Source organism: Tachypleus tridentatus, chromosome 6 (genome assembly GCF_004210375.1).
Source record: "Tachypleus tridentatus isolate NWPU-2018 chromosome 6, ASM421037v1, whole genome shotgun sequence".
NCBI lineage: Eukaryota > Metazoa > Arthropoda > Merostomata > Xiphosura > Limulidae > Tachypleus > Tachypleus tridentatus.
The window spans coordinates 131,540,684-131,565,538 of record NC_134830.1 but is presented as its reverse complement, the minus strand read 5'-3'; the positions used below and the strand labels follow the sequence as shown (position 1 = coordinate 131,565,538).

Sequence of the window (24,855 nt, the reverse complement as noted above, 5' to 3'; positions counted from 1 at the left end):
GGCAAATGTAACGTGTTAAAATGACAATGACATGAATACACTATTTGGATCTCCTCACCAGAGACCTGATAAATGCCAGACGTAAAGTCAGAGACCACAAAGAACAAGTGACTGAGGTTGACAGAGAAGAAATGGAGTGAGAGGAAGAGGCAATGCAGGGGTAGTTTAGAATTGAATGAGATGAGAAAATCAAGGTATTTCTGGTCAATAAGAAGCGATCAGAATAAGAAGGTTTTAACTTGAGTGGTATGGATGAACAACCCTAGAAAGAAGCTGAATGCAAGGATAAACATAAAGGAACTGGTTGTTTGTCCATTCTGGCTTAAAACATATGCAGCCAAAGCCTGAATATGAGGAACTGAAGACCAGAAAAGAGGTAACTTTGTGTTGAGGAAAGTAACAAATACCTTCAAATGAGGAGTATCCAAATGACTGCCAAGCCACTGGGTCAAAATATCACTCCATGGGATAAATCTCATCTGATCTGGAAAGGTGATTCTGTCATGAGGTTGAAAGTACCTGGAACTTGACATGCAAGATGTATTCCCAGCATATAGACCCAATAAAGAAGTTCTAATGTTCAACCACAAAGGGAACAGGAACAGATGCCCCTTAGCAATGAATACAAGTTGCCACTGTATAATTGTCTGAATGGATTGTGAAGAGTCAGTTCTGCATAATACAAAAAAATTATCTAAAGCACATTGTTGTGTTGTCTTTATTCAACCACCAATGCAAATAATCTGAAAGGGAATCCAACCCACATGTGCTGCTTCTGTTAGTGAAGTCTCTAACTTGGAATGAACTAACAGCAGCCAGTTGTCCATTTAGGAGTATAAAATCAGCCCACAAGCATGCAGAAGTCAGGCAAATACACACAGTGCTGAAGCAATTCTGGTACAAAACTGATATACAACCCTGTAAAAGCCAAACCAAAGATTTCATCTGGACAGATGAGGTACAGGAATATGAAAATAAGCATTTGAAACATCTACATTGGTCATCCAAAGTCCTGGAAAAAAAGCCTATTGTAGTGTGAGAAAGGATTTCACAATAAAGCAAGGAAAATTCAAAATCAGGTTTCCTTGTGGATCAGAAAAAGCCTGGAGTGAAATCTTAGTCAGAACAGCCTTAAATAGATTTCGACTGATAAGTATCCTGAGGTAAAAAGGAAGGATATCAGTACAGGGGACAGTGGGGGCAGGGAAAGGAAAATTAATAGCCCTTCTGACAAAATTTTGATCATCTAAGGATTGATAGTGAATTCCTACCATTAAGAGAATGAAATTGGTCAAATGCATTCCCACAGGACCAAAAAACCATCAGATCATCACTGGAAATATTGTCAAAAAAGGCAACAACTTATTGAATCCTTAGTGGTAGGAACTGGTAAAGAATGGGATACAGTAACTGGAGAGGGTATGGGAACATAATAAGTGAAACGATCAACCAAAAACAAAATGGTCAAATATCGTCTCATAGAGTCCGTGTGATTTCAAAAATTCAGGAATATCTCCAAAAATGTACCTAAGAAGAGAAGGAGCCATCCATAAGTCATAAAATGAAGTAGAAGTTAGATGAAACTGTGAAAAACAGTATCTCTGAAGAGAACAATAATGCCAATACAGAAGTAATAAGGAAAAACAAATGTATCACCAGAAATCCCCCTGAGGAATGGTGGAGTGCCTCAAAAATGAGACATATTTTACACAAGTACTGTGGGAGACCTTTAAAGATAATGTGAAGGTACAAAAACTACATATACGGGTTACAAAAATACGATTTACAGGGTCAGTCCCCACCCTCTTCACACACACACACACAGCAAATGTAATTCCAACTGATCAGATTTGAGAAAGATATTATCAGCCTGATGATAAGCCAAAGCATAATGATCAGAAGCCCATGGAGAGTAAGACATGCTAGCACTCACATTAAACTGAACAAAATTCTTAGCATGAACCTTGATGTCAGGAAAAGGAAAGAAAACAAGGTACTCTTAGGAGGGAGTGTCATTTAACACGGCACAGGATTGTGTGAAATTAGGGAGATGGATAAAACTGAATACATACGAGAAATAATATGCAAAAAAGATGAGTTTAGCCTAGCATGTTCCAAAAAATAGGCTTGGAAAAGCACAGCATAGTTAGGTAGAGGAAAAAGATGTCAAAATCCTTCTTGTCACGAACTGGTTCAGTCAGCTCAGGAGGAAGTGAAATATTATCAAAAGAAGAAAGTCAATTCATATTACTATTAATCTCCTAATGAATGAATGATAAAAAAATCCTCAGTCAAGACCCCCCAACAAGAAGCCCGTGAAAGGGCACTTGAAGTAGTTTGTGACACAAACTTCAGAATTCATCAAAAAGGGTGAAGAATTAAAAAATTAGAAGAAAAAAATTAACAAACAAAGGTAATTTATCACAGCAAAAAATAACATGAGGCAACTCATCACAAAAGTGGAATTAAATCATTACTTCACAGAAAAAGAGAAATTAAATAAATGCATAAAAAGAGCACTAGATCATCGCCTAACATGAAGTGATAGTTTTATAGCATGGAACAGAGGGAATTTAATGCATTGGAAGGGTATGCTGCACTCCTATTCATTGCATGATGATTTAGATGTAAAATGCAGTAAACCATGTTGACTGTGGGAAATGTGGGAGCTCATGGCTTACGGCACGCAAAAACCATTTTTGCAAATAGAGAGTAGCACTGAATGAGAATAGCTATATCTGTGAGTAGAGGTAATGTATACTGTATCAGAATTTGAGACATTAGATTAGATTCTTAAAGAAACAAAAGCATACCATACCTTTCTTTCAACACAGGAGAATCTGCAGCTGAAGGAGAATCTGCCAAAAAAAAAAATCTGTTTTAGTTTCTTCAGGAAATTCTAACATAATGTAACTTCTAAAATAAAAATGTTTAAGCTACACTCAAATATTTATAATGTTTACAGAACTTAGCAAACAATAAAGTGAAATGTAAGTTGTAAGAAATTACATATTGTAAATGTAATACAAGATAAGGCACATTAAAACTGTTTATAAACCTGCAAAAATTTTCACAAAGATGAAGTGGTATGAGATCCACTCATATTTGTTTCTATAATGTTTTATTTTTTAGTAATTTTTCATTATATGCACTAATATAGGTTCTGTTAGGTCTTTTCTTGATATACTTCAACTAGTTTTAGTAGGCAATGATTGGTTGGTCGGTTGGTTTGGTGTTTTATGGTGCAAAAGCAACTTGGCTATCTGTGCCAAATATCTAGTAAAAGGTTAAAATAAAAGTAAAATTAGTAAAATTCCCAAAAAAAAATTAAGGTAAAACAAAACAAAAGTTTAATTTTTGAATAAAAAGAAACATAAATAGCATTAAAACCAATATTTGCATCTAGTCTACAGCAGTAAGAGAAAAACTACAGTAATCAAGCTGTAAAGGACTCTCTGAAGCATAACTGTAATTGTCATAACTCATCAGGAAGACTAACAGGTAAGTTCAAAAACCACCATTAGTCACCTGAAGTTTGCTTTTCCAGTCCTGGTTCCAAGCTATTTGACATTATGGCCATTTTTAAAAAGTAAATTAATAAAAGTTTTAAAGGACTTTCAGCAATATTTTAATTTTAACTCACCAGGATGACTAACAAGTAATTCAAACAGCAGTTTTAGTTACCTGAAGTTGGCCTTTCCAGTCCTACTTTCAAGTCATTTGACGTTACGGCCATTTTCTAATTCCAAATCAAACTAGATGTACTTTGATTCTTAAAAGGGAATCACATTTAAAAAGGTGTGATGTATAAATTAAAAAACTTAAATAGCATTAAAAAGATCAATGGCCTTTAAAAACCTAACAACATTTCTAAGATGGGCAGTGTCACCATCACCAATAATACTGTCTAGCATTATGGATAAACCTTGGGACAGAACATGTTTAAAATGATGCCATCGTTGAGTGTCATAATGATGGCATGACAGTAAAATGTGGCTTACTATGACCTGAGTGTTACACAGACTATACAATGGTGCATCAGTCCCACATAAAAGAAAATAATGAGTTAAAAAAATTGTGACCAATGTCTAGTTAGAACATCTTTCTCTTTCTGATCCTAAGAGAAGCAAAATGGCCAAAGTCCAATATAGGGTTTCATTTGGAAAAGCTTGTTTTCACGTTGTTCACTCCAAATCAACTGCCAACTGGCATGGAGAGGAGCCTTGAATACAGGACCATAGTCCATGTATGGAACAGGCACAGTGGTGATAGTGCCAGAGCAGATAGATTTAGCTGCAGTGTCGGCGAGCTCATTCCCATGAATACTAATGTGGCCCAGTATCTAGAAAAAACAGGATAGAAGCAGATGTTAAAGAGAAATGGGCCAGTTGGTTTTGTTGGGGAGAACAGGATGTGTACTAACATGAAGCGATTCTAAGGCAAGTAGAGAACTAAGCGAGTCAGTACAAATAGTGCAATTTGAGAACTACTCACCTTCTAATGTGATCCAGGACACAAGAAATGGCATATAGTTCAGTAGTGAACACAGAAGCTGTAGAGAGGATTCTTTGCATAACCACCAAACCACAACAAACCATGGCAGAGCTCACACAGTCATCAGATTTCAAACCATCTATGTAAATAGAAATGGAAGGATAGTTCAAAAGATGTTCAGCAAATAATAAACACTATTTCCAGTTGGGAGTGTCTGACTTAAAAACAGGTCACCTTTGGGGACTGTAAAAAACCATGGTGGGATAGGCTAACCAGTGTATACAACAATGTTATCCAAGGACAGACCCAATTCATCCAACTGCACCTGGATCCAAAGGCCAAAAGGAGCAATAGCAGATCATCTGTTCTGAAAAACTATGGCCCAATGAAGAAGAAAAACACAACCCCTGGTGCGATGCTTTTATAAGGAACGAAGTCTTGAAGCATATAGTAAAGACGGGTTGCAAGGTGTGGAGGCACAAAGAAGGTTCATGAGACTCTGTGTGTAAGCTCTGAACTGGGGAAGTGCAGAAAACCCAGGTGCAGAGCAGAAGTCCTTGATGATGAATGGGGTCCAGCATCTTTAAGGCTGAGGTCTTAGCAGAGCCATAGACCAGTGATCCATAGTCAAGTTTCAATTGAATGAGAGCACGATTCCTACTGGCTTTGACATCTTACCCACCGAGCATGTGCATGGGCCTGCTGGAGAGAGATGCAGTGCGAGAGAGTGGGATACCTGTGAAAAGTATCCCAGGCCCGTGTTTGAACCTTCCATGTCATGTGACAAGCATGATTCCGCCATGGACAAGAATATCGTGGAAAATGTGTCGAGGTTTTAGGAATACAATGAGCAGCTGCCTGTATAATACAGTCTGTTACTGCTGCCACACAGTCATCTATTGATGGCTTACAGACGATGGCAGGATCAAGTTCTGCAAGAGCAGTGAAAGAGGGCCAGTTTGTATGATCCAGCTTCAACTGGGAAATGTGGGTCGGGTGGCATCGACCACCACCAATCTCTCTCAAAATTATAGGAAAATGATTACTGCCTTGTGAATTATTGTCAACTCTCCATGAAAATTATGAGGATAATGAAGGGGAGCAAATTGAGTGACCAATAGCAGTAAAGGACTGACTAGGTCCATGAAAATACATATAAAACTACTATTGAATAAAAAGAAAGGTTGTGATCAAAAGTATAAGCTCTATGGAGTGACCCCTTCCATCAATACCAGCACTTCCCCACAGGGGATCACATCCATTAAAGTCCCCCAGGATTAAAAAGGGAGATGGCAACTGTTCAATGACAGCATCAAGGTCTGATTGATCACAGGTCTCTCCAGGCGACAGACAAAGAGAGCAAACAGTGATGGTATGACCCAAGGAAACACAGAAGGCTACAGCTTTCAAGGGTGTGTCTAGTGGCAAAAACAGGGTGGGCACATGCTGATCAACCCAACAGCGTCATCCCTCCATGCACTCGTCCATCACACAGCCTGTCATTTCTCTACAAAGAAAACTGCTGAAAGGTGACTGTATTAGCAGGTTTGAGAAATGTTTCCTGTAAGGAAAGAAATACAGGATGGTAGAAAGCAATCAGTATTTTGATGTAATCCAGATTAGAACATAAACCTTGACAGTTCCATTATATCAAGGTGGCCATTTTTATTTACATGTAGGTGAATTGGGTGGAGAACCCTTCTGTTTATGACCATGTCTTTTTTCCTTACTGTTCTTATTCAAGAGAGGTATATCAACCTCCATGAATCCTGCTTTGGGTCGACTGGGCATGTATTTGTTGGTGGAAGAGGATTCCTGCAATTGAGGACGTGAACGAATGATCTTTTTGCATCTTGGGGTGAAAGAAAATGTATCCAAGGTAGTGCCCATACCCAGAATAAAGGAAGTGGATCTTGGGATTTGTCGGAATGTATGTAAGGGACAGAGATAGGTGATGAAGTTGATTCAACAACTTTTGTAACCATGGAGGACAAAAGACTTTTCATTTGGTCTGAGAATGATTCTTTTGGAAACAGAGAAAGTTCCATCTGCTGTTGTAGTGGAACGAAGTGCAGCAGCATACGTCCGAGATGAAGTGCTGGACAGCAATTTTTGAGTCTCCGGATAAGTATTGTTATGAATAGTTTTCAAACACTGCACCTCTTTTACTAACAACCATTTGGGGCAAGAATGGAAGTAGTATGACGAGTAAGAGCAATTGCAATTAATGCAATGAGGGTCCATTTCACACTCATAGGCATCATGGTCCTTGCAACCATAACAAGTACACATCAAGGAAACACGATATGATGTCTTCGAGTGACTGAACCACTGACACTTGAAACATCTGAGAGGGTTTGAAATGTATGGCCGTACCATGCAATTAAGATAACCTGCCTTGATGGTGGCAAGTGGACGTGGTGATGTAAATGTCAGAATGAGGACATTAGTCAGCATTATTGTTGTTTTTTGAATTAAGCACAAAGCTACACAATGGGCTATCTGTGCTCCACCCACTACAGGTATTGAAACACGGATTTTAGTGTTGTAAGTCTGCAGACATACCGCTGAGCCACTGGGTGGCAGTCAGCATCATAATTCCATCTTTGCAAGTGGAGATACACCTCACTGCAGAAACTCCTTGGATGGAAAAACCAGCAAGAATCTCTGATTCGGAATTTTTCAAATCCCTCACAACAATAACTCCTTGTGATGAATTCAAAGTAGTATGAGGTGTAACCTCAATATGTATGTCCCCAATTGCCTTTTAATGCAAGAGGAGTTCACTGTATTGAGATGTGGATGTTTTCATCATTATGTCACAAGAGCAAAGTTTCTTTACTGACTTTGGAGAGTCAGCAAACTGCTCTAGTCCCTTCTGAAAGAAAAAGGGAGACATATGCCCTAAAGGTTTGTCTAAAAGAGAATGTAGTATAAGAAAATAAGGTACAACAAGTGTTACAGATGTTGAAGATTGCTGCTCAATCTTCAAGATGTGGTAATTTACTTATGGACTATTTTTCCACTATTTACGTTTTTATTTGGAGGATCCATAAAGAAAAAAGAAATATTTCGGTGCCCACTGACCCCACCCACCATGGAGCCCTACGAGGGGATGCACTACAATGTTAAAGAAGAACACTGCAGCAATGCCAAGGTTTCCTGAGCACTATACCCAAACACCAGCATCAGATACAATGTCCACAACACCTGCTGAGAACATTCAACACTGGTACTTGAATGAGAATGAGTCTCTGATTTATTAAGTTATGTATCTTAATGTATTGATTTTAAATAGCCAGAAATTTTAACTTAAATTTAGATGTAAATTGAATGCCAATATTTATCGAATTTATGATATTTGCCAACAACTTCATACACACAATTCTCTTTCTCAGTATAAATATATTATAATATACGTATATGAATAGAATTTATTACAAATAATGTTTTATATGTTTATAGTTTTACTAACTTAAAACAATACTGAGTCCTCTTTCTGATATTGAACTAAATATTTTACTGGCAATTTATGATGAGCTAATTAATTTTCAAGTTGATATTGGAACAGTTTCACTTGATGGGTAAGCTTTCTCTTGCTACTCACACGAGTTTTTCACAGATGAAGATATGCAATATCCTCATAGAAGTACTAACGACTGAAGTTAATTCACTGGAGTTAAACAATTTGTAATATTTCAGTCTATAAACATTTCTGGTCAAATATATGTAGTTTTCTGATTAATAAGCCTGTATCACAGTTATAGCTTCTGAGATTTAGTATACTGACTGTAGCAAACCAACGGTATTAAGAAAACCTTCTCTTGATGCATCAATTTATAAACTTTAGTCAAGGTTCTTGGAAGTTCATTTGGTAACAATATTTTACTTACACACATAGCACATCGGTGATTCTTACACTCGAGAATCTTCTACAAAGTTAGAGAATAGGCAGGAAGTTAGTAACACATATTTAACATTATAAGTTTCATGCATTTCTGAATATATATTAAACTGAAACAAAAATCAATATTAAATTAAATACATAATAGTAAATCCACCACATATCTGTTACTTTAACAAGTTTAATCAATAATGTGGCAAATACATATCCACAATGAAATATTATATATCACTAAGAAAAAATGTATATTGAATGTTGACTGATAGAGTTAGAAGCCTGTATGTGATTAGATTTTTTTTTTTGTCATTATTTGATATTAGTATATTCTGGCTGCTAGTTTGTTGCCACTTTCAGTGAAGCCCTGAAAAGGTTGTTTGTTACGATAGTAAATAGAATTTGATCCTGGAACTTCCTATTTGATAGGGTGTGGAATAGTGCACTGAATCTAATATATATAAATATTCTAAAACTTAAGGCACGCCTTAATTTTACAAATTACTCTTGTTACTACATGAAATACCAGAACCTATCAATCAAACTGAATAAAACACTTTGAAGACTGACTAACCTTGTTTAATAAATACAAATTACTAGTAGTTTCAGAACAAGAACAAAAAATCATCTAACACTTTTATGTGTATCCACATGAACACATTTAATTTATAACTACAACTTCTAGCAGTATTATGAAAGTATTTTACAAAAAAGGAAAAGTTTCATTGTCTATACTGTACCTTTGGAGAGCTTAAGACAGCCAAGAATAGACCTTCTGGAGGAGTTAGGTGTATCAGCTAACTTTTTCAGACGTTTATGTGGTGTACTAGAGATACTAAAAAAAAACACAACAAAACAGTACACTTACTAACAGCAATTAAAAGTTACCACAAGACTCCTATGATTGCATAAAAATACCAAAAAGTATAAAGAAATATCAATTTCAATCTGGATGAGTTTTTTTTTTTAAATACAGCAAACTGCAGTGTGTACTGTGATTCTATATACAGTGGGACCTCCTCCAATATGAGGAATATGTTTCTTCAGAAGGCTGTGTTGGAGGAACTCAATAACTTACAAAATTAATAGGGATACAGGAACACAATTGCAATAAATCTCCAATCAATGCATATATATGAATTTGTTTACACATAAATGAAAAGTCCTACCTATATAGTATTGTAGAAGAACTAAAAATATAAAATCATAAACATAATAACATTCACATGTGATAACCTGCACCTGTAAATGAAAATATGTTAAATGAGATAATACATTATTGCATTTTATTGTAACACTCACCTATGAATAATGAAGACAAAATAATTTCACTGATGAGAGGAGGGATTTTTGAGATGAGAAAAAGCATTTCTAATCTTAACATAAAAAAACTACTTTGCACACAAACTATTCAAAATAAACACTCAAAATATTAACTGATAAAGTTTTATTTTGGTTTATTAAAAATACTTCATAATACGATACTTGTATGTGAAAGCATTATAACTTTAAATAAAAAACTGTCAAATTTTGTGAAGATACACACAATATATTAAGAGTTAAAAGTATTAATTCTATAAAGACTTTAAATGAGTACAAAATGGAGATGTAGTTAGTCAAACCGACCAAGCCCCTTGTTCAGGGAGTTATAACAATCTAGAGTGCTCATACACTTGAATACTGGGTGAACCACACATAATCAAATTTTCTGTTTGGCAAATTACTTTTGCATGTATAAACAAATCCATGTTGCACAAACCAATGTTGTAGGAGGATTTACCGTACTTGTTAAAATACAAATGTAGCAAATGGGTTAATACATGTACCTCTAATGCAAAGAGTTGAAACAATTTTTTATTAATTCATCTTATAATAGTGTCTAAAAAAGGCTATAAGTGTAAATAGCACCTACAACGACAAAGAAAGAATGAACAGGAAAAACTAATTGAGTAGATGATTACTACATACTTTACTTCAAAATCTTAAATTTGATCTATTATATATATTTAACACTAACTTAAAATGACATTAATTGTTATCAGAAAGTACACAAGCATGAATTAAACCATTTCAAACCTCACACTCCAATTCCTATTTTTACTACTCTATAAACACTAAAGAATGTGTCATTATTTATCAATATTTAAAAGTGTATCCTGAATTTTCATGCAGGAAGTCACAATTACCTATATAAACAAAACATGAATGTTTATAATATTCAAATAATTGCCTAACTTGCACAAATATTACATAATGTAACTGCTGTTCTGATAGGTCTATGCTATCCTTGAGTGAGATAGAAATCATTTCAAAAGAAGTTATAAATATTATGAGTTGGGAGTTTTTCTTTTGGAAATGTATAATGGAAATAATTACTGTTGCAGGTATCTAGAACTGTAGTGTAACATTAATAGCTTTCATTCATATTTAAGGATGACACATCACAATTCCTTCTATCATCTTCATCTTGTGCAAGTTTTCTCTATTGTTATTAGTAGCCTATACAATTACTTAAGTCTTAATTATTAATATTTTCTTTATAATATATGAGCCACTTGTTACAATCTTTTATAAGTCTTTAAATAGTGGACAATTGTCATAGGATAGGAAGTTGACTCATATAACTCTCTTTTCAAATGAGGTGATAAAAATTGTCCCACGTGTATTTATAATAAAGTTATACAATAATGAACAAAAATGTTTAGTAGTGAGTAGTTTTTGGAGATTTATGACTTTAATGTAAACCACTTTCACATATCAGCCCCCAAATATAATCTCCCTTCATGTTTTTGTTATACACTCCCAGGCCACAAAAGCAAAGTTTGAAGAGAAAAATGGGTCTTTTCCATTTACTTTAGGGATAAGCAATTACAAAATGACACTTTATGCCCAGGAATAAGAAAAAGTAAAAATTTTGTCACATAGTGTAATGAGAAATGAATATAAAGGAACTGTCCACACATTCCTGCGAGAAGGATATTATCCAAGGGTTAGCAAAACTGAGAAGCGAGAAAATGAGAAGGTAACAAGTCTGATGCAATTAAATATTAAAAAATAATAATAATAAAAAATCTTTGAGCATCATTACCAAGGGGAGAATACACAAAACTGGAAGAGTTAACAAACCCATCCATTAAGTGTAGTGGGCAAGAGAATCCTAGAAGAGGGGTCCCATGGTAAGAATAGATTATTGTGAGAATCATAAATCTGAGATGTATATGACAAAGTAACAAATAACCCCCCACACTCGATACAAAAGGCAATCAAGATCTGTGTGATTATAGAAGGCTGAGATTGATGGAGGAAGTATGTGAGAAGAGATATGATTTCCCTCCTGAGCTGTACAAGTCTCAGGAAGAAATGAGCCGTCAAGAAATAAAATCATGGAAGATTTGCAACACAAAGTAAGGGAGGCAACCAGGGCATAGATATAATTCATACCCATGATGACTTCAAGCAAGAAGGAAATAAGTTTTATGAAAGATGGTATAAGGAGTAAGTTGTCAAAGATTTAACAGGGATCTAAGTAAGAGTGTATACAACTCCATCAAGGTTACAGTCAGATGAAGTAACTAGATGAGAGCAAATGATGAATCAGGAAAGACTGGAACAAAATGGAAAGAACAGGAGAAGAAACAAAGAATCACAGTGAGAATGATGAAAGGCAACTGATAAGGTTGCCTAATAGTCCAGCCTCTTTCTCACCAGTTGAATCCCACAAATGAAAATGAAGGCATAACACTGCCAGGTGAAAGAGAGATGTGTAAAGGTGAAGCAAGAATGACTGGGATGAAGGTAGAGGAAGAGGTGCTGCAGATGCCAGTCAGTGAAGAAAAAGACAAAACCATGACAGAACCAGTCAAAGGAAGTGTCACTAACAGGAACCAACAAAAGAATCTCCTGAATCAATAACAAAAGGTATAAGTAGTTAAATGGGAGAGCACACATACATAGAGATTAGACCAGTCAAGACTGAAGACATCAATAGAGTTTTGTGTTGAGAGGAGTAGCAAATGCATTGATTATTGGCATACCAAGGTGGAAAGAAATCCCATAAAATACCTGAGCACTCCAGAAAAAAAATCCTATTTCAATGAGAGAGTCAGTCTATTACCAAGTTCAGAGCCCCAGCAACATGACAGGCTGTCAGACAAATTCATTGTGAGTTGGCCTAAAACAGAAACTTTAATGTGCAGAAGCAAATGTAAGTCCTTCTTTGACAATGTTTATGGAAAATGATCATTAGATTGTCAAAGTGGATCATAATCAAGTGATCTCCAAGATGAAGCAGGAAATAAGAACACACCTGATGGGTGGCCAAGAGATCCAGAACACTGATGTGAAATGTATGCTCCACAAGAGATCAAACCCCCAGGGTTGTGGATCCACCCAGAGATATGTTCCAACCTGTAAGAGATGTGTTGGGAAGAAATGAAAAACTAGCCAGTGCCAAACATAGCAGTGAATTCTGAACACAGTGTTGACACAGTCCAGCCACCAAGAACAGAAGGTGGTGTTGTCATAAGAGATGGCAAAAGAACACATTGATTGATTGATTGATTTAGTGTTTTATGGCACAAAGCAGCGAGGCTATCTGCACCAGACATTTGGTAAAAATGTAAAAAAAATAAAAAAAAATAAATGTAGTAATAGACATAAATGGAAATTAAGGTAAAACAAAAAAGTATAAAACCAATGTTGACACCTAGTCCACAATGTTAAGATAGAAGGCAGAGTATAAGAAGTTGTAAGGTATTTACTCTAGCAAAAATGTAATGATCATAACCCGCCAGGAAGACTAACAGGTAAGTTCAAGAACTACCGTCAATCACCTGAAGTTGGCCTTTCCAGTCCTGGTTCCGGGTTATGTGTCGTAGCAGCTATTATCAAAATGTAAAAGAATAAAAGTTTTAAAAGACACTCCGCAAAATCGTAATAACGAGAAGCCAAATGTCCAGTAAAAAAGATAAAAGTCAAGTAAATGGAGTAAAATTTGTTAAAGTAATTGAAGATAAAAGCAAAACGGCAATTAAAACAGAAAATGGCATAAAAACCAATGTTGACATCCAGTCAACAAAGTTGTAAAGGACTACTTGTAGCAGAATGGTAATGATCATAACCCGCCAGGAAAACCAACAGGTAAGTATAAAAACCACCGTCAGTCACCTGAAGTTGGTCTTTCCAGTCCTTGTTCTGGGTCATGAGTCAATATGGCCAGTACTAAAAAGTAAAGTAGTAAAAGTGTGAAATGATATGCAGCAAAAGTATAACAACAACTCGCCAGGATGACTAACGAGTAGTTCAAATGGATAGTTCAAACAGTAGCGTTAGTCACCTGAAGTTGGCCTTTCCAGTCCTGGTGTCGAGTTATTTAATGTTCTGGCCATTGTCCAATGTCAAATTGAATGAGAGAGATTAAAACTGTAAAAAAGGAACCACAATTAAAAAGGTGTAATGAATAAATATGCAACACTTAAATGAGATTAAAAAGATTAATGGCCATTAAAAAATTAAAAACATTATCAAGGTGGACAGAGTCACCATCACCAATAACTCTGTCCAATGTTACAGACTGACCCTGGGAAAAAATATGTTTAAAATATTGCCGTCGTTGAGAATTGTAACGATGGCAAGAAAGTAAAACGTGGCTGATAGTGATTTGAGTGTTACACAAACTACACATTGGTGCATCAGATCCAGATAAAAGAAAACGATGAGTTAAAAAACTGTGACCAATGCGTAGCTTAGTGAGAACAACTTCCTCCTTCCGAACTTTACGGAAGCTAGATGGCCAAAGTCAAATTTTGGGTTTGATTTGAAAAAGTTTGTTGTCGCATTGCTCACTCCAAGTGGACTGCCAGGTGGCACAGAGCCGAGCCTTGTAGACAACACCATAGTCCATGTATGGAATAGGCATAGGAGTGATGGTGCTGAAGCAGACATATTTAGCTGCCATGTCTGCAAGCTTGTTCCTACAAATACCAACATGGCCTGGTATCCACAAAAACTGGATTGAAGTAGCTGTTAATGAGAAATGGGCCAGTCGGTTTCGAATATCAGCGAGAATAGGATGTGAGCTAACGTGTAGCGATTCCAAGGCAAGTATAGAACTAAGCGAATCAGTATAAATAGTGCAGTTGGAGTACTGCTCAGCTGCAATATGATCCAGGGCAAGAGATATGGCATACAGTTCAGCAGTGAACACAGAAACTGTAGAAGGGATTCTGCGTGCAACTACTGACCCATAGCAAACCATAGCAGAGCCCACCGAATTACCTGATTTGGAACCATCTGTATAAATGGGAACTGAATGATTGTTTCAAAGATATTCATTGAATAAAAGACGGTACTTCCAATCTGGAGTATCTGCCTTTTTTAGGTGACTGAAAGAAAGGTCACATTTGGGGGCTGTTATAAGCCATGGTGGGATGGGCCGACCTGTGGAATCTGCAATGTTATCCAAGGACAGACCCAATTCATCCAATTGCGCCCGGAAGCGAAGGCCAAACGGAGCAATGACAGATCGTCTGTTCTGAAAAAGTACTGCCCACTGAGGAAGGAAAACACATTTCCATGTGGGATGCTTTGGTAAGGAATAAAGTTTCGAAGTATATTGTAAAGATAGTTGCAAATGGCGAAGGTGTAGAGAAGGTTCATGAGATTCAATGTATATACTTTGAACTGGAGAGGTACGGAAAGCCCCAGTGCAGAGTGGAAGTCCTTGGTGATGAATGGGGTCCAGCATCTTTAAGGCCGAGGGTCTGGCAGAGCCATAGACCATTGATCCATAATCGAGTTTTGATCTAATAAGAGCATGATATACCTTTAACATTGAACAGCAATCTGCCCCCCAACTGGTAGAAGAGAGAACACGGAGGTTGTGCAGTGCTCTTGTGCATTTGACCCGAAGCTGCTTTAAGTGTGGTATAAAGGTCAGTTTACGATCAAAGATAAGCCCCAAGAACTTGGTCTCCGGGACCACTGGCAGCAAAACTTCACCGATATGAAGTTCAGGATCAGGGTGAATACCCCGTCGATGGCAAAAGTGCATGCATACAGTTTTGGAGAGAGAGAAATTAAAGCCGTTCGCCAGAGTCCACTTATGTACACAATTGAGGGCAGTTTGTAGTTGCCGCTCAATATATCTCATGTTTGACGACTGACATGAGATGTGAAAGTCATCGACATACAGCCCATTCGCAACAGTGAGAGAGAGTTGTTCAGTGATGGCATTTATCTTAATACTGAAGAGTGTAACACTCAATACACAGCCTTGAGGGACTCCAAGTTCCTGTACAAAAGAACGGGAAAGTGTTGAACCCACACAAACTTGGAATCTCCTGTCCATTAAAAATTTTTTTAATAAACATGAGTAAATGGTCACGTAACCCACACATATGGAGGTCTCACAAAATGCCATATCTCCATGTTGTGTCATAAGCCTTCTCAATGTCAAAGAATATTGATGCAAGATGTCGTTTGAGAAAGGCTTCTCTGATAGATGTTTCAAGATGAATTAGGTGGTCTGTGGTGGAATGCTGTCGACGGAACCCACACTGGGTGGGCGAGAGGAGGTTGTTTGATTCAAGGAACCAAACAAGACGAGCATTAACCATCCTTTCTAATGTCTTACAGAGACAGCTCGTAAAAGCAATTGGACGGTAGTTTGAAGGAATCTTGGGATCTTTCTCTGGCTAAGAGAAAGGTAAAATAATAGCCTGGTGCCAGGCATCAGGAAAAACATTCTCCTGCCAGATCCAATTAAAGACAATCAGAAGGACATCAAGAGAAGCAAGAGATAGATGGTGCAGCATGTCATAATGAATATCATCAGGTCCAACAGACGTACTGGCAGACCGATGAAGGGCCATTTTTAGTTCCACCAGGGTAAAGGGACGATTATAGTCAAAGAAACAGGCAGTTCGAAAAGAAAGAGGTGATCGCTCTGCCCGAGTCTTGATGGCCAGGTAGGTGGAGGAACAAGTAGAAGTGCTAGATACCCAGCAAAAGCTTTCACCTAGAGTGTTGGTGATGTTCCGAACATCAGTCACCTCCTGACCATCAGAGAGTAAGATCGAGAGGGGGACAGAATTGTAGTGCCCATTAACCTTTCAAATCCTGTCCCATATGATCTTGGAACTGGTGGTAGAAGATATGCTGGTTGTGAACTTAATCCAAGATTCCTTCTGGCTTTGACGTCTTACCCACCTAGCATGTGCACGGGCCCGTCGGGAAAGCAACCGGTTTGAAAGTGTGGGATATCTACAAAAGTATCCCAGGCCCGCTTTTGAGCCTTCCGTGCTAAGTGGCAAGCAGGATTCCACCACAGACGAGGATATCGTGGAAAACGTGTCGAGGTTTTAGGAATACACTGAGCAGCTGCATGTGTAATACAGTCAGTTACCGCTGCTACACAGTCATCTATTGATGGCTGATTTACAATGGCAGGATCAAGTTCTGCGAGAGCAGTGAAAGTGGACCAGTCTGCCTGATCCAGCTTCCACCGGGAACGCGGGTAGGGTGGCATCGACCACGGCCAGTCTCTCTTAAAAGGATCGGAAAATGATCACTGCCTAGTGGATTACTGTCAACCCTCCATGAAAAATGGGAGAATAATGAAGGGGAGCAAACTGAGAGATCAATACCGGTAAAGGACTGACTAGGTGCATGAAAGTAAGTGGAAGAACCAGTATTGAAAAGAGAAAGATTGTGATCAGAGAGCATCCGCTCTACAGATCGGCCCCTCCCATCAATAATAGCACTTCCCCAGATTAAAATCCCCTAGGATTAGAAATGGAGATGGCAACTGTTCAACGAGAGCATCAAGATCTGATTGACCATATGTCTCTCCAGGGGACAGGTACAGAGAACAAACAGTGATGGTATGACCCAAGGAAACACGGATGGCTACAGCCTCCAAGGGTGTGTTGAGTGACAAAGACAGGGTGGGCACGTGTTGATCAACCAACAGTGCCACTCCTCCATGTACTCGACCATCACACAACCTGTCATTTCTGTACAGAGAAAACTGCCAAATGGAGACAGTATCAGCAGTTTTGAGAAATGTTTCTTGTAAAGAAAGACAAACAGGATGGTAGAAAGCAATCAGCGTTTTGATATCATCCAGATTAGAACGTAAACCTCGACAGTTCCATTGTATCAAGGTGGCCATTTTTAAGAATGGGTAGGTGAAGTAGCTGGAGAACCCTTCGGTTTACAACCACGTCTTTTTTCTTTACTGTCTTTAGTCGGAGGAAGTCTATCAACCTCCATGGATCCTGCTCTGGGTTGGGTGGGCAGGTTTTTGTTGTTGGAAGGGGAATCCAGTGACTGAGGATGCGAACGAATAATTGTTTTGTCTCTTGTGGTGGGAGAAAAAGATGTATCAGAAGAAATGCCTGTGTTTGAAACTGAAGGACGTGGATCTTGAGGTTTGTTGGAAGGTATGGGAGGAACAGAGATGGGTGTGGAAGTCGATTCATCAACCTTTTTAACCACGGAGGTCAAAAGGCTTTTCATTTGTTTTGAAAACGATTCTCTTGGAGGCACAGAGAGATCTATCTGCACTCCCACTGTAGTTGTGAAATGAAGTACAGCAGCATATGTCCGAGATGGAGTTGTGGACAGCAATTTCCGAGCCTCAGGATAACTAATGTTATGTGTCGTTTTCATACGCTGCACCTCTTTTTCCTCCAACTATTTTGGGCAAGAATGAAAGTAAGAGGGATGAGAACCATTGCAGTTTATGCAATGTGGGTTCATGTCACAGTCATAGGCATCGTGGTCCTTGCTTCCACAATGAGCACATGTCAGGGAACCACGACAAGATGTCTTTGAGTGGCCGAATCTCTGACATTGGAAACATCGAAGAGGGTTTGGTATGTATGGCCGAACCCTGCAAATGAGATAACCTAATTTGATGATGGCAGGTGCACGTGGTGAAGTAAATTTTAAAACGAGGGTATTTGTTGGCAGTGTAACTCCATCTTTGCGAGTGGAGATGCGCCTCACTGCAGAAACTCCTTGAGTGGAGAGACCAGTGAGAATCTCTGACTCGGGAACGTTCTTCAAATCCCTTTCAACAATAACTCCTCATGAAGAATTCAAGGTAGCATGGGGTGTAACCTCAATAGGTATATCCCCAATTGCCTTTGAATTCAAGAGGAGTTCACTGTGTTGGGATGTGGATGTTTCAACCAATATGTCTCCAGATCTAAGCTTCTTTACTGACTTTGGAGAGCCAGCATGTCGCTCTAGTCCCTCCTGAATAAAAAGAGGGGGGACATTTGCCCTAAAGGTTTTTCCGAAAGAGAATGTAATATAAGAAAATGAGGTACGTGTGTTACTGATGTTGAAAATTGCTGTTCTGAGTATTCAAGACGTGGTCGCTTACCCATTGACTGTTTTTTTACAATTTTATTTAAATTTTTTGGAGGATCCATAGGAAAAAGAAAAAATTTCGGTACCCACTGACCCTACCCACCATGGAGCCCTACAAGGGGACGCACTACAAAGTCATGCAAGGACAATGCAGCAACGCCAGGGTTTCATGAGCACTATACCCAAACACCAGCATCAGGCACAATGTCCACAACACCCGTTGAGAACTTCCAACACTGGTACTTGGTTGGCTCTAGCCCAAGTGGACCAGCCGATTGACCCAAGGGGGGCCACCCAAAGGCCGCCCGTCTACAGGAATTTGAGGCCAAAGTGGTGTGTTAGGGTTGGACCCCTCAACCACCAGGATCCTCTGCTCCCCTTCACGGGTCGCCACACACGGCAAACACGTGGGTGGATGTTTAGATCCCAGAGAAGGTAACCAGATAGAACAGAACCTTCCCTGGGAGGTGCCCTCACCACGTACAGGAATCCACACCGAGGGGCAAAAGAACACAAGACATTTTCCAATGGTTGCTCAAAGTCCATTATAGAAACTTCATTGCCCTAAATGGCCAAGATGTTCTAGAGTTGGAAGAGTTCCTCCCAAAAATAATAAATGCAGGAAGCACATGAAATGCAATAACTGAGGTAACTAGTTGTTCCATGTCCCAAAAGTGAATGGAGATATACTAAGTCAATAATTGGAAAAGACTCCAAGGTGAACCCAGTAGTGAGTTAGGAATGACTCAGAAAACTTGATCAAACAACCCAAACAAGCAGAGGGATGACAAGAAGAGGTAGAGGGACAAAAAATGGTGAGAAAGAGAGGTGAAAGTTTCAAGCAGTCAAGAGAAGCAAGAGAAATAGTGTCAGGCAGCCTTTACTTGATTCTTCATGGTGTTAGTAAAATCCCTAAAGACTTTAGGGTAAAGAAAAGGGGCCAGATGGAAGTCACAAAAGTCTCTACTAGCTGCAGACAAAGTAAGGGTAATGTTGGCTGCATCACCAAAACACTGAAGGAGGTAGTAGTCACTATTACTTGTAAATTCATGGTCATTACAGCAATTCTCCTTTTTTTTAGTTATTTACTGACAGTGTAGCCTTAAATCAAAGTTAAAATAAAAGAAAAGGAATCCAAAGAAAGTTCAGACTGTGAAAAGACAGTGCAAATTTCAGTGAAATTAAGATTAAACTTCAAGAAACATCTGTTAAAAGACAGTGCCAAGGATAAGAATGAAGTTAATTCTGAGTGCAAATGCTTGTTGAGATCTACTACATACAGAGGATGTGAAGGGTATTTACACATTATTGCATTGTGCACATGTGCAATTAAGTTATAATGTGTTTTAATGGAAAATTAGCTCAAGGCTTGTAACATATGCAAAATCTCAAAGGCAAATATGTGAGGAATAGCTACTGTGTAAAGAAAGAGGTAAGCATATTATTTTAGAATTGAAACAGACAATTTTGTGCAATTCAGATCATAGAAAAGCACTACAAACTAAAACACATTTGCTAACATTATAAAGTAAACATATAAGGCAAAAATATAAGTATATTTTTTATATTTAGAGATACTTGTGTATTGGAATTGAGCAGACAGATAAATAAGATACTTTACATGTAAATACAAAAACCAATATACAATTTTTTAAAAAAATTCAGTAATTAGATACAATGGTAATGTCTGAGTTATATAAAACATGTATACTGTGAAAACATGAGTAATCAAAAATTGAATATGTCTCTATCAATTAGTAAATCAAGACATTGGTTTAAAAGCTGCATACATAAGCTGTTCACTTATTCTGATTCAGATGGCCTGTCCAAACTTCTGGCTAGTCTATGGATGGTATCTGCAGTACTCAGCTATCCAGATAAATTATCATTTGATATACAATAAAAACCAACAGAGAAAGCAAAGAATTCTGAATGAAAGTCATTATATAATCTGAAGTGTAAATACTCTGACATTGTGTCTAGCCAATACAAGAATGTTAGAGAGAAATAACATCATTTTTTCCCATTAAAACAGAATAAATTACATTTTCATTAAGGTAACTTTTGTAGAAATATAGAATAATGAATTTAGAAGCAGGCTCTAAAACTCAAATTAACAGAAAAGGTGATTTAGTAGGTTCATAATTAATTAAAGTGTAAAGGTGTAAACAGTCAATGATTGAATATTTTTGTTTTTGTGTATGGTATGTATATATATATATATTTCAAAGGAAACATTAATTAAAAAGACAACAACAGTAACACTTGTTTTATGGAGAAGTCATAATAATAATGAACTGAATTTTCAAAGCATATGAAAATAACTTTTTATCCTACTGCAGTCGACAGTGACTAGTTTCAAATAACAGCAAAACTTACAGGTGAGAAAATAATATTGAAAATTCACAATACCTACCTCTCTTTCATTAATCCACTTAAGTTCATGGTTAAATCTGTCACTGGAGATGTTGTGGTGGTCTCCTTGAAGTCCACAGATAGAGTGAATTCAAGTGCTCTTTTTAGGCAGCTTTTCTCTTCAGAGTTTGTCATTTTTAATGTATATTGATTCTTGATGTACAACTATGTATTATTATGTGGAATAAGAATAATCATCTTCTTATTATATATTTTTCTTTATATTTTCATGTAGATTTGATTTTCTTTTCTTTAAGTAGCATTTTGTCCCTCCAACATTTAATAATTTCACTGAAAACCTATGTAAAGAATATAAATATTTTCTTGTTATACAGAGTTAATTATAAAATTCAAAATATTTAATTTTAAGAGATTAATATAACATTGCTTAAAACAAAAGATTAATGATCAAAATAATTTTAAACTGTTAAAATTTAATTAAAACATTTGTTTCTTGTAAATAGAAAAGTGGACAGGTTCAAGTTAAGCACAAAATCTAATATATATATATATATACTTTGCATCTAAATACTATCCAATATATGCTTGAAGTAAACAATTTCCAACAATGATAGTTATCACCACTCCTCAATTTGTGCTGCCCTCTATATTAATAATTTTTGCTAATCACTAGCCTTGAGGCTCTCACATATCACGTGTTTACACAGAGTGTAGCTTCTTTGTTGCATGCAAATGAGCATGCAATAACCCTCCACCAAAATGAGTGCAACACAACATCCTAGCACAAGAAAAGGTGCACCAGCAGTGTGGAGAACAGGTGGGAGGTGTGAAGAATTCTATTGGAAATACATTTTCAGTGTTGGAAAATGTTAACTTTCAAAAAATATACCTCACCTAATCTCACATACTAGCTGGAATTCCACATTGAAATGATGAAGGGATTGGAAGGAACCAAAAGAAAACACATGAAGTGAAATACCATATACCATGAAAGTACAGGGGCACATCCATGGGAGACCATATCCCCACTGTACTAGGCTACACTCTTTGTTCGAGACAAGATACATATTGCCAAGTTAGGCAGAAAAGGAAGAAAGTTCAATAGAGGAAATGGATATTCTTCATGGTGTAGTACAGTTAAGATGATCAGACCATAAATGATGGGTCAAATTTAGCTGAAAACCACCAGATAGCATAGGTATGTGTTTTATAGTCCATAACAGTAGGTGAGTCCTAGCCATTTTCACCTTGATAACAGAAAACAGAGGCCAAAATAACATGTGTTCTGTTAACCTAGGTAGAGAACACATGTGCAGACCCAGTACACAACTAACACCAGGCCAACTGGTAATCAGCAACATAGAAATGGGCCACTGCTAAGTTAAGATATAGATAAAAAGAACTTACCCATTCCAAGCTGGAAAGAAGTATGGAAAATTATGATTGGATGAAACCAACATTGCCAAGAAGATGAGACAGCATGATGAAGAACAATGTATGGCAAAAGTATGTGAAGTAGTCAACATGTGAGCCTGCTGAAACTCCTAATGATGACAGAAATGAGCAACTAGAGAGAAAGAGAAAGGTGTCAGAACTGGTGAGAGGAGACCTAAAAAGTTGATGTGAATCTATATCCAAAAAACAGAAACTATATGGAGTACTGCTATAGCCATCCAGTGAAAGTAATGGGAGACATATCTTGGGGAGATGAGGAATTCCAAAGAATAAATAGATGAGAGTATGAACCATGGAAAGGAGCAGTATGGACCAAATAACAATATACCTCACAGATAGGACTAAGTAAATCATCTTCATCATTATGAAAATAAGACTGAGAAGTAGAAGGAGAGGAAATAGAAGTAAACATAAAAAGCATGATCACAATAATGAAAAATAGAAGAATGATGAAAAAATATGGGAAACAGTAATGGTATGCACATCATTTCTCATACAGTTACAGGTAAACATTAAGTTGCTTGGATGTTTAACCATTATGATGCAAAGAAATTAGGCTACCTATGTCAAACAACCAGTAAAAAATGTAAAAATAAAACTTTCAAAATACAAAAATAAATTGAAATAAAACAAACAGTGCCAAAAATTCAGATAAAAGATTTAAACAAAATTAAATAAGTCAATAGCTTGTAAAAAATTAAAAACACAAGCAAATTGAGTAACGTCCAATGTCAAGGGTAAACCCAAAGAAGACATGTTGAAAATGGTGCCACAATCCATGATTGTAATGATGTCATGAAAGTAAAATGTGGGCTATTATGAATTGAGTGTTACAAAGGCCACATATTGCTGGATCAGTCACTGCAAGTTGAATGCCAACTGGTGGGCAGCTGAGCCTTCTGTACAGTACTGCAGTCTATATACAAGATAGGCATGGCTGTGGTGGCACCAGGGCAGATGGACTTAACTGTGATGTCAGTGAGCTCGTTCTCATGAATACCAATGAGGGGAGGTATTGAGAAAAACTGGACATGAATAGAAGAACAAGTTTGAGGTCCACCAGGGAAAAGAGGTAATTACAGTCATAAGGGCAATTGGCAATTGCTCCATCCAAGATTAATATGGCCATGAAGATGGAAGAAACAAAAGTGCTGGATGCATGAAAAAAAGCTCTTAATGAAAATACTGGCAATATTCTGTACAGCAATTGCTTCCTGACCACTGGAGAGCAAGATGGAAAGGGAATGTGGGGCATACCTCCCATTGGCCTTCTAAATCTAGTCTCAGATGATTGTGGAACTGGTGGTAGAAGAGATGCTAGTTGTGAACTTAATCCAAGATTCCCTTTGGCTTTGATGCTTGCCCTGCAGAGCACAGGCATGGGCCTGCTGATAAATGATGCAATTAGAAAGAGAGGGATACCATCGGAACATATCCCAGGCCCATTTCTGGGCCTTCCATGCTTCTTGGCAGGCAGGGCTCCACCATGAATGACGATACCATGGAAAATGTGTTGATGTCTTAAGAATAGATTGAGCACCTGCCTGGAAGATACAGTCAGTAACTGCTACTATGCAGTTGTATAGCTATGGCAGATAGATGACAGCAGGATCAATTTCTGTGAGCATGGTGAAAGAAGTCTAGTTTACTTGTTTCAACTTCCACCAAGACACACAGGTTAAGTGGCATTGACAAATGCCAATTTTCCTCAAAATGGTCACTTACCCATGGATCTTTGTCAACCCCCCAATAAAAGCAAGAGAAGAGTGAAGGAGAGTTGATAGGTAGATTAATGGCAATAAAATACTAACTAGGTACATGAAAATAAGTATAAGAACCTTTATTGAAGAGATAAAGGTTATTATATGAGAGCATGTGTTCCCTCCATGGCTTGATCCCTTCCATCAGCACTGCCCCAGAGGGGGCTGTGTCTATTAAAGTCCTCCAGGATTAAAAAAGGATATAGGAACTGTTCAACGAGAGCATCAAGGTTTGAAAGATCATAGGTCTTTCCAGGAGACAGATACAAAGAACAAAGAGTGATAAAACTACCCAAGAAAACACGAATAACAACTGCCTCCAAAGGTGTATCGAGTGGCAAAGAAAGAGTGGGTGCATGCTGGTCAACTAGCAGTGCCACCCTTCCATGCACTCATTCATCAGACAACCCGTCATTCTGGTATAAAAAACTACAGAAAGGTGACTGTCTTGGCATATTTCAGAAGTGTTTCCTGTAAGAAAGGATAAACAGG

General features: G+C 37.6%; 1 protein-coding gene across 3 annotated transcripts in view; it reads right to left on the bottom strand.

Annotated features, from left to right (window-relative positions):
- Window positions 1-24,855, bottom strand: part of LOC143253672 (M-phase inducer phosphatase 2-like) — a 92,338-nt gene that overhangs the window by 60,755 nt on the left and 6,728 nt on the right. Inside the window, exons 2-4 of one of the 3 annotated variants that reach the window (XM_076507878.1) lie at window positions 21,189-21,486; window positions 9,133-9,227; window positions 2,819-2,858 (exon numbers count right to left, since the gene is read on the bottom strand). In XM_076507878.1, the coding sequence (XP_076363993.1) occupies window positions 2,819-2,858; window positions 9,133-9,227; window positions 21,189-21,322 (269 nt within the window). In that variant the 5' untranslated portion in view covers window positions 21,323-21,486. Of the gene's footprint in view, window positions 1-2,818; window positions 2,859-9,132; window positions 9,228-21,188; window positions 21,487-24,855 lie in introns of those variants that run through there. The other 2 variants (XM_076507880.1, XM_076507881.1) reach the window with 2 other exon arrangements.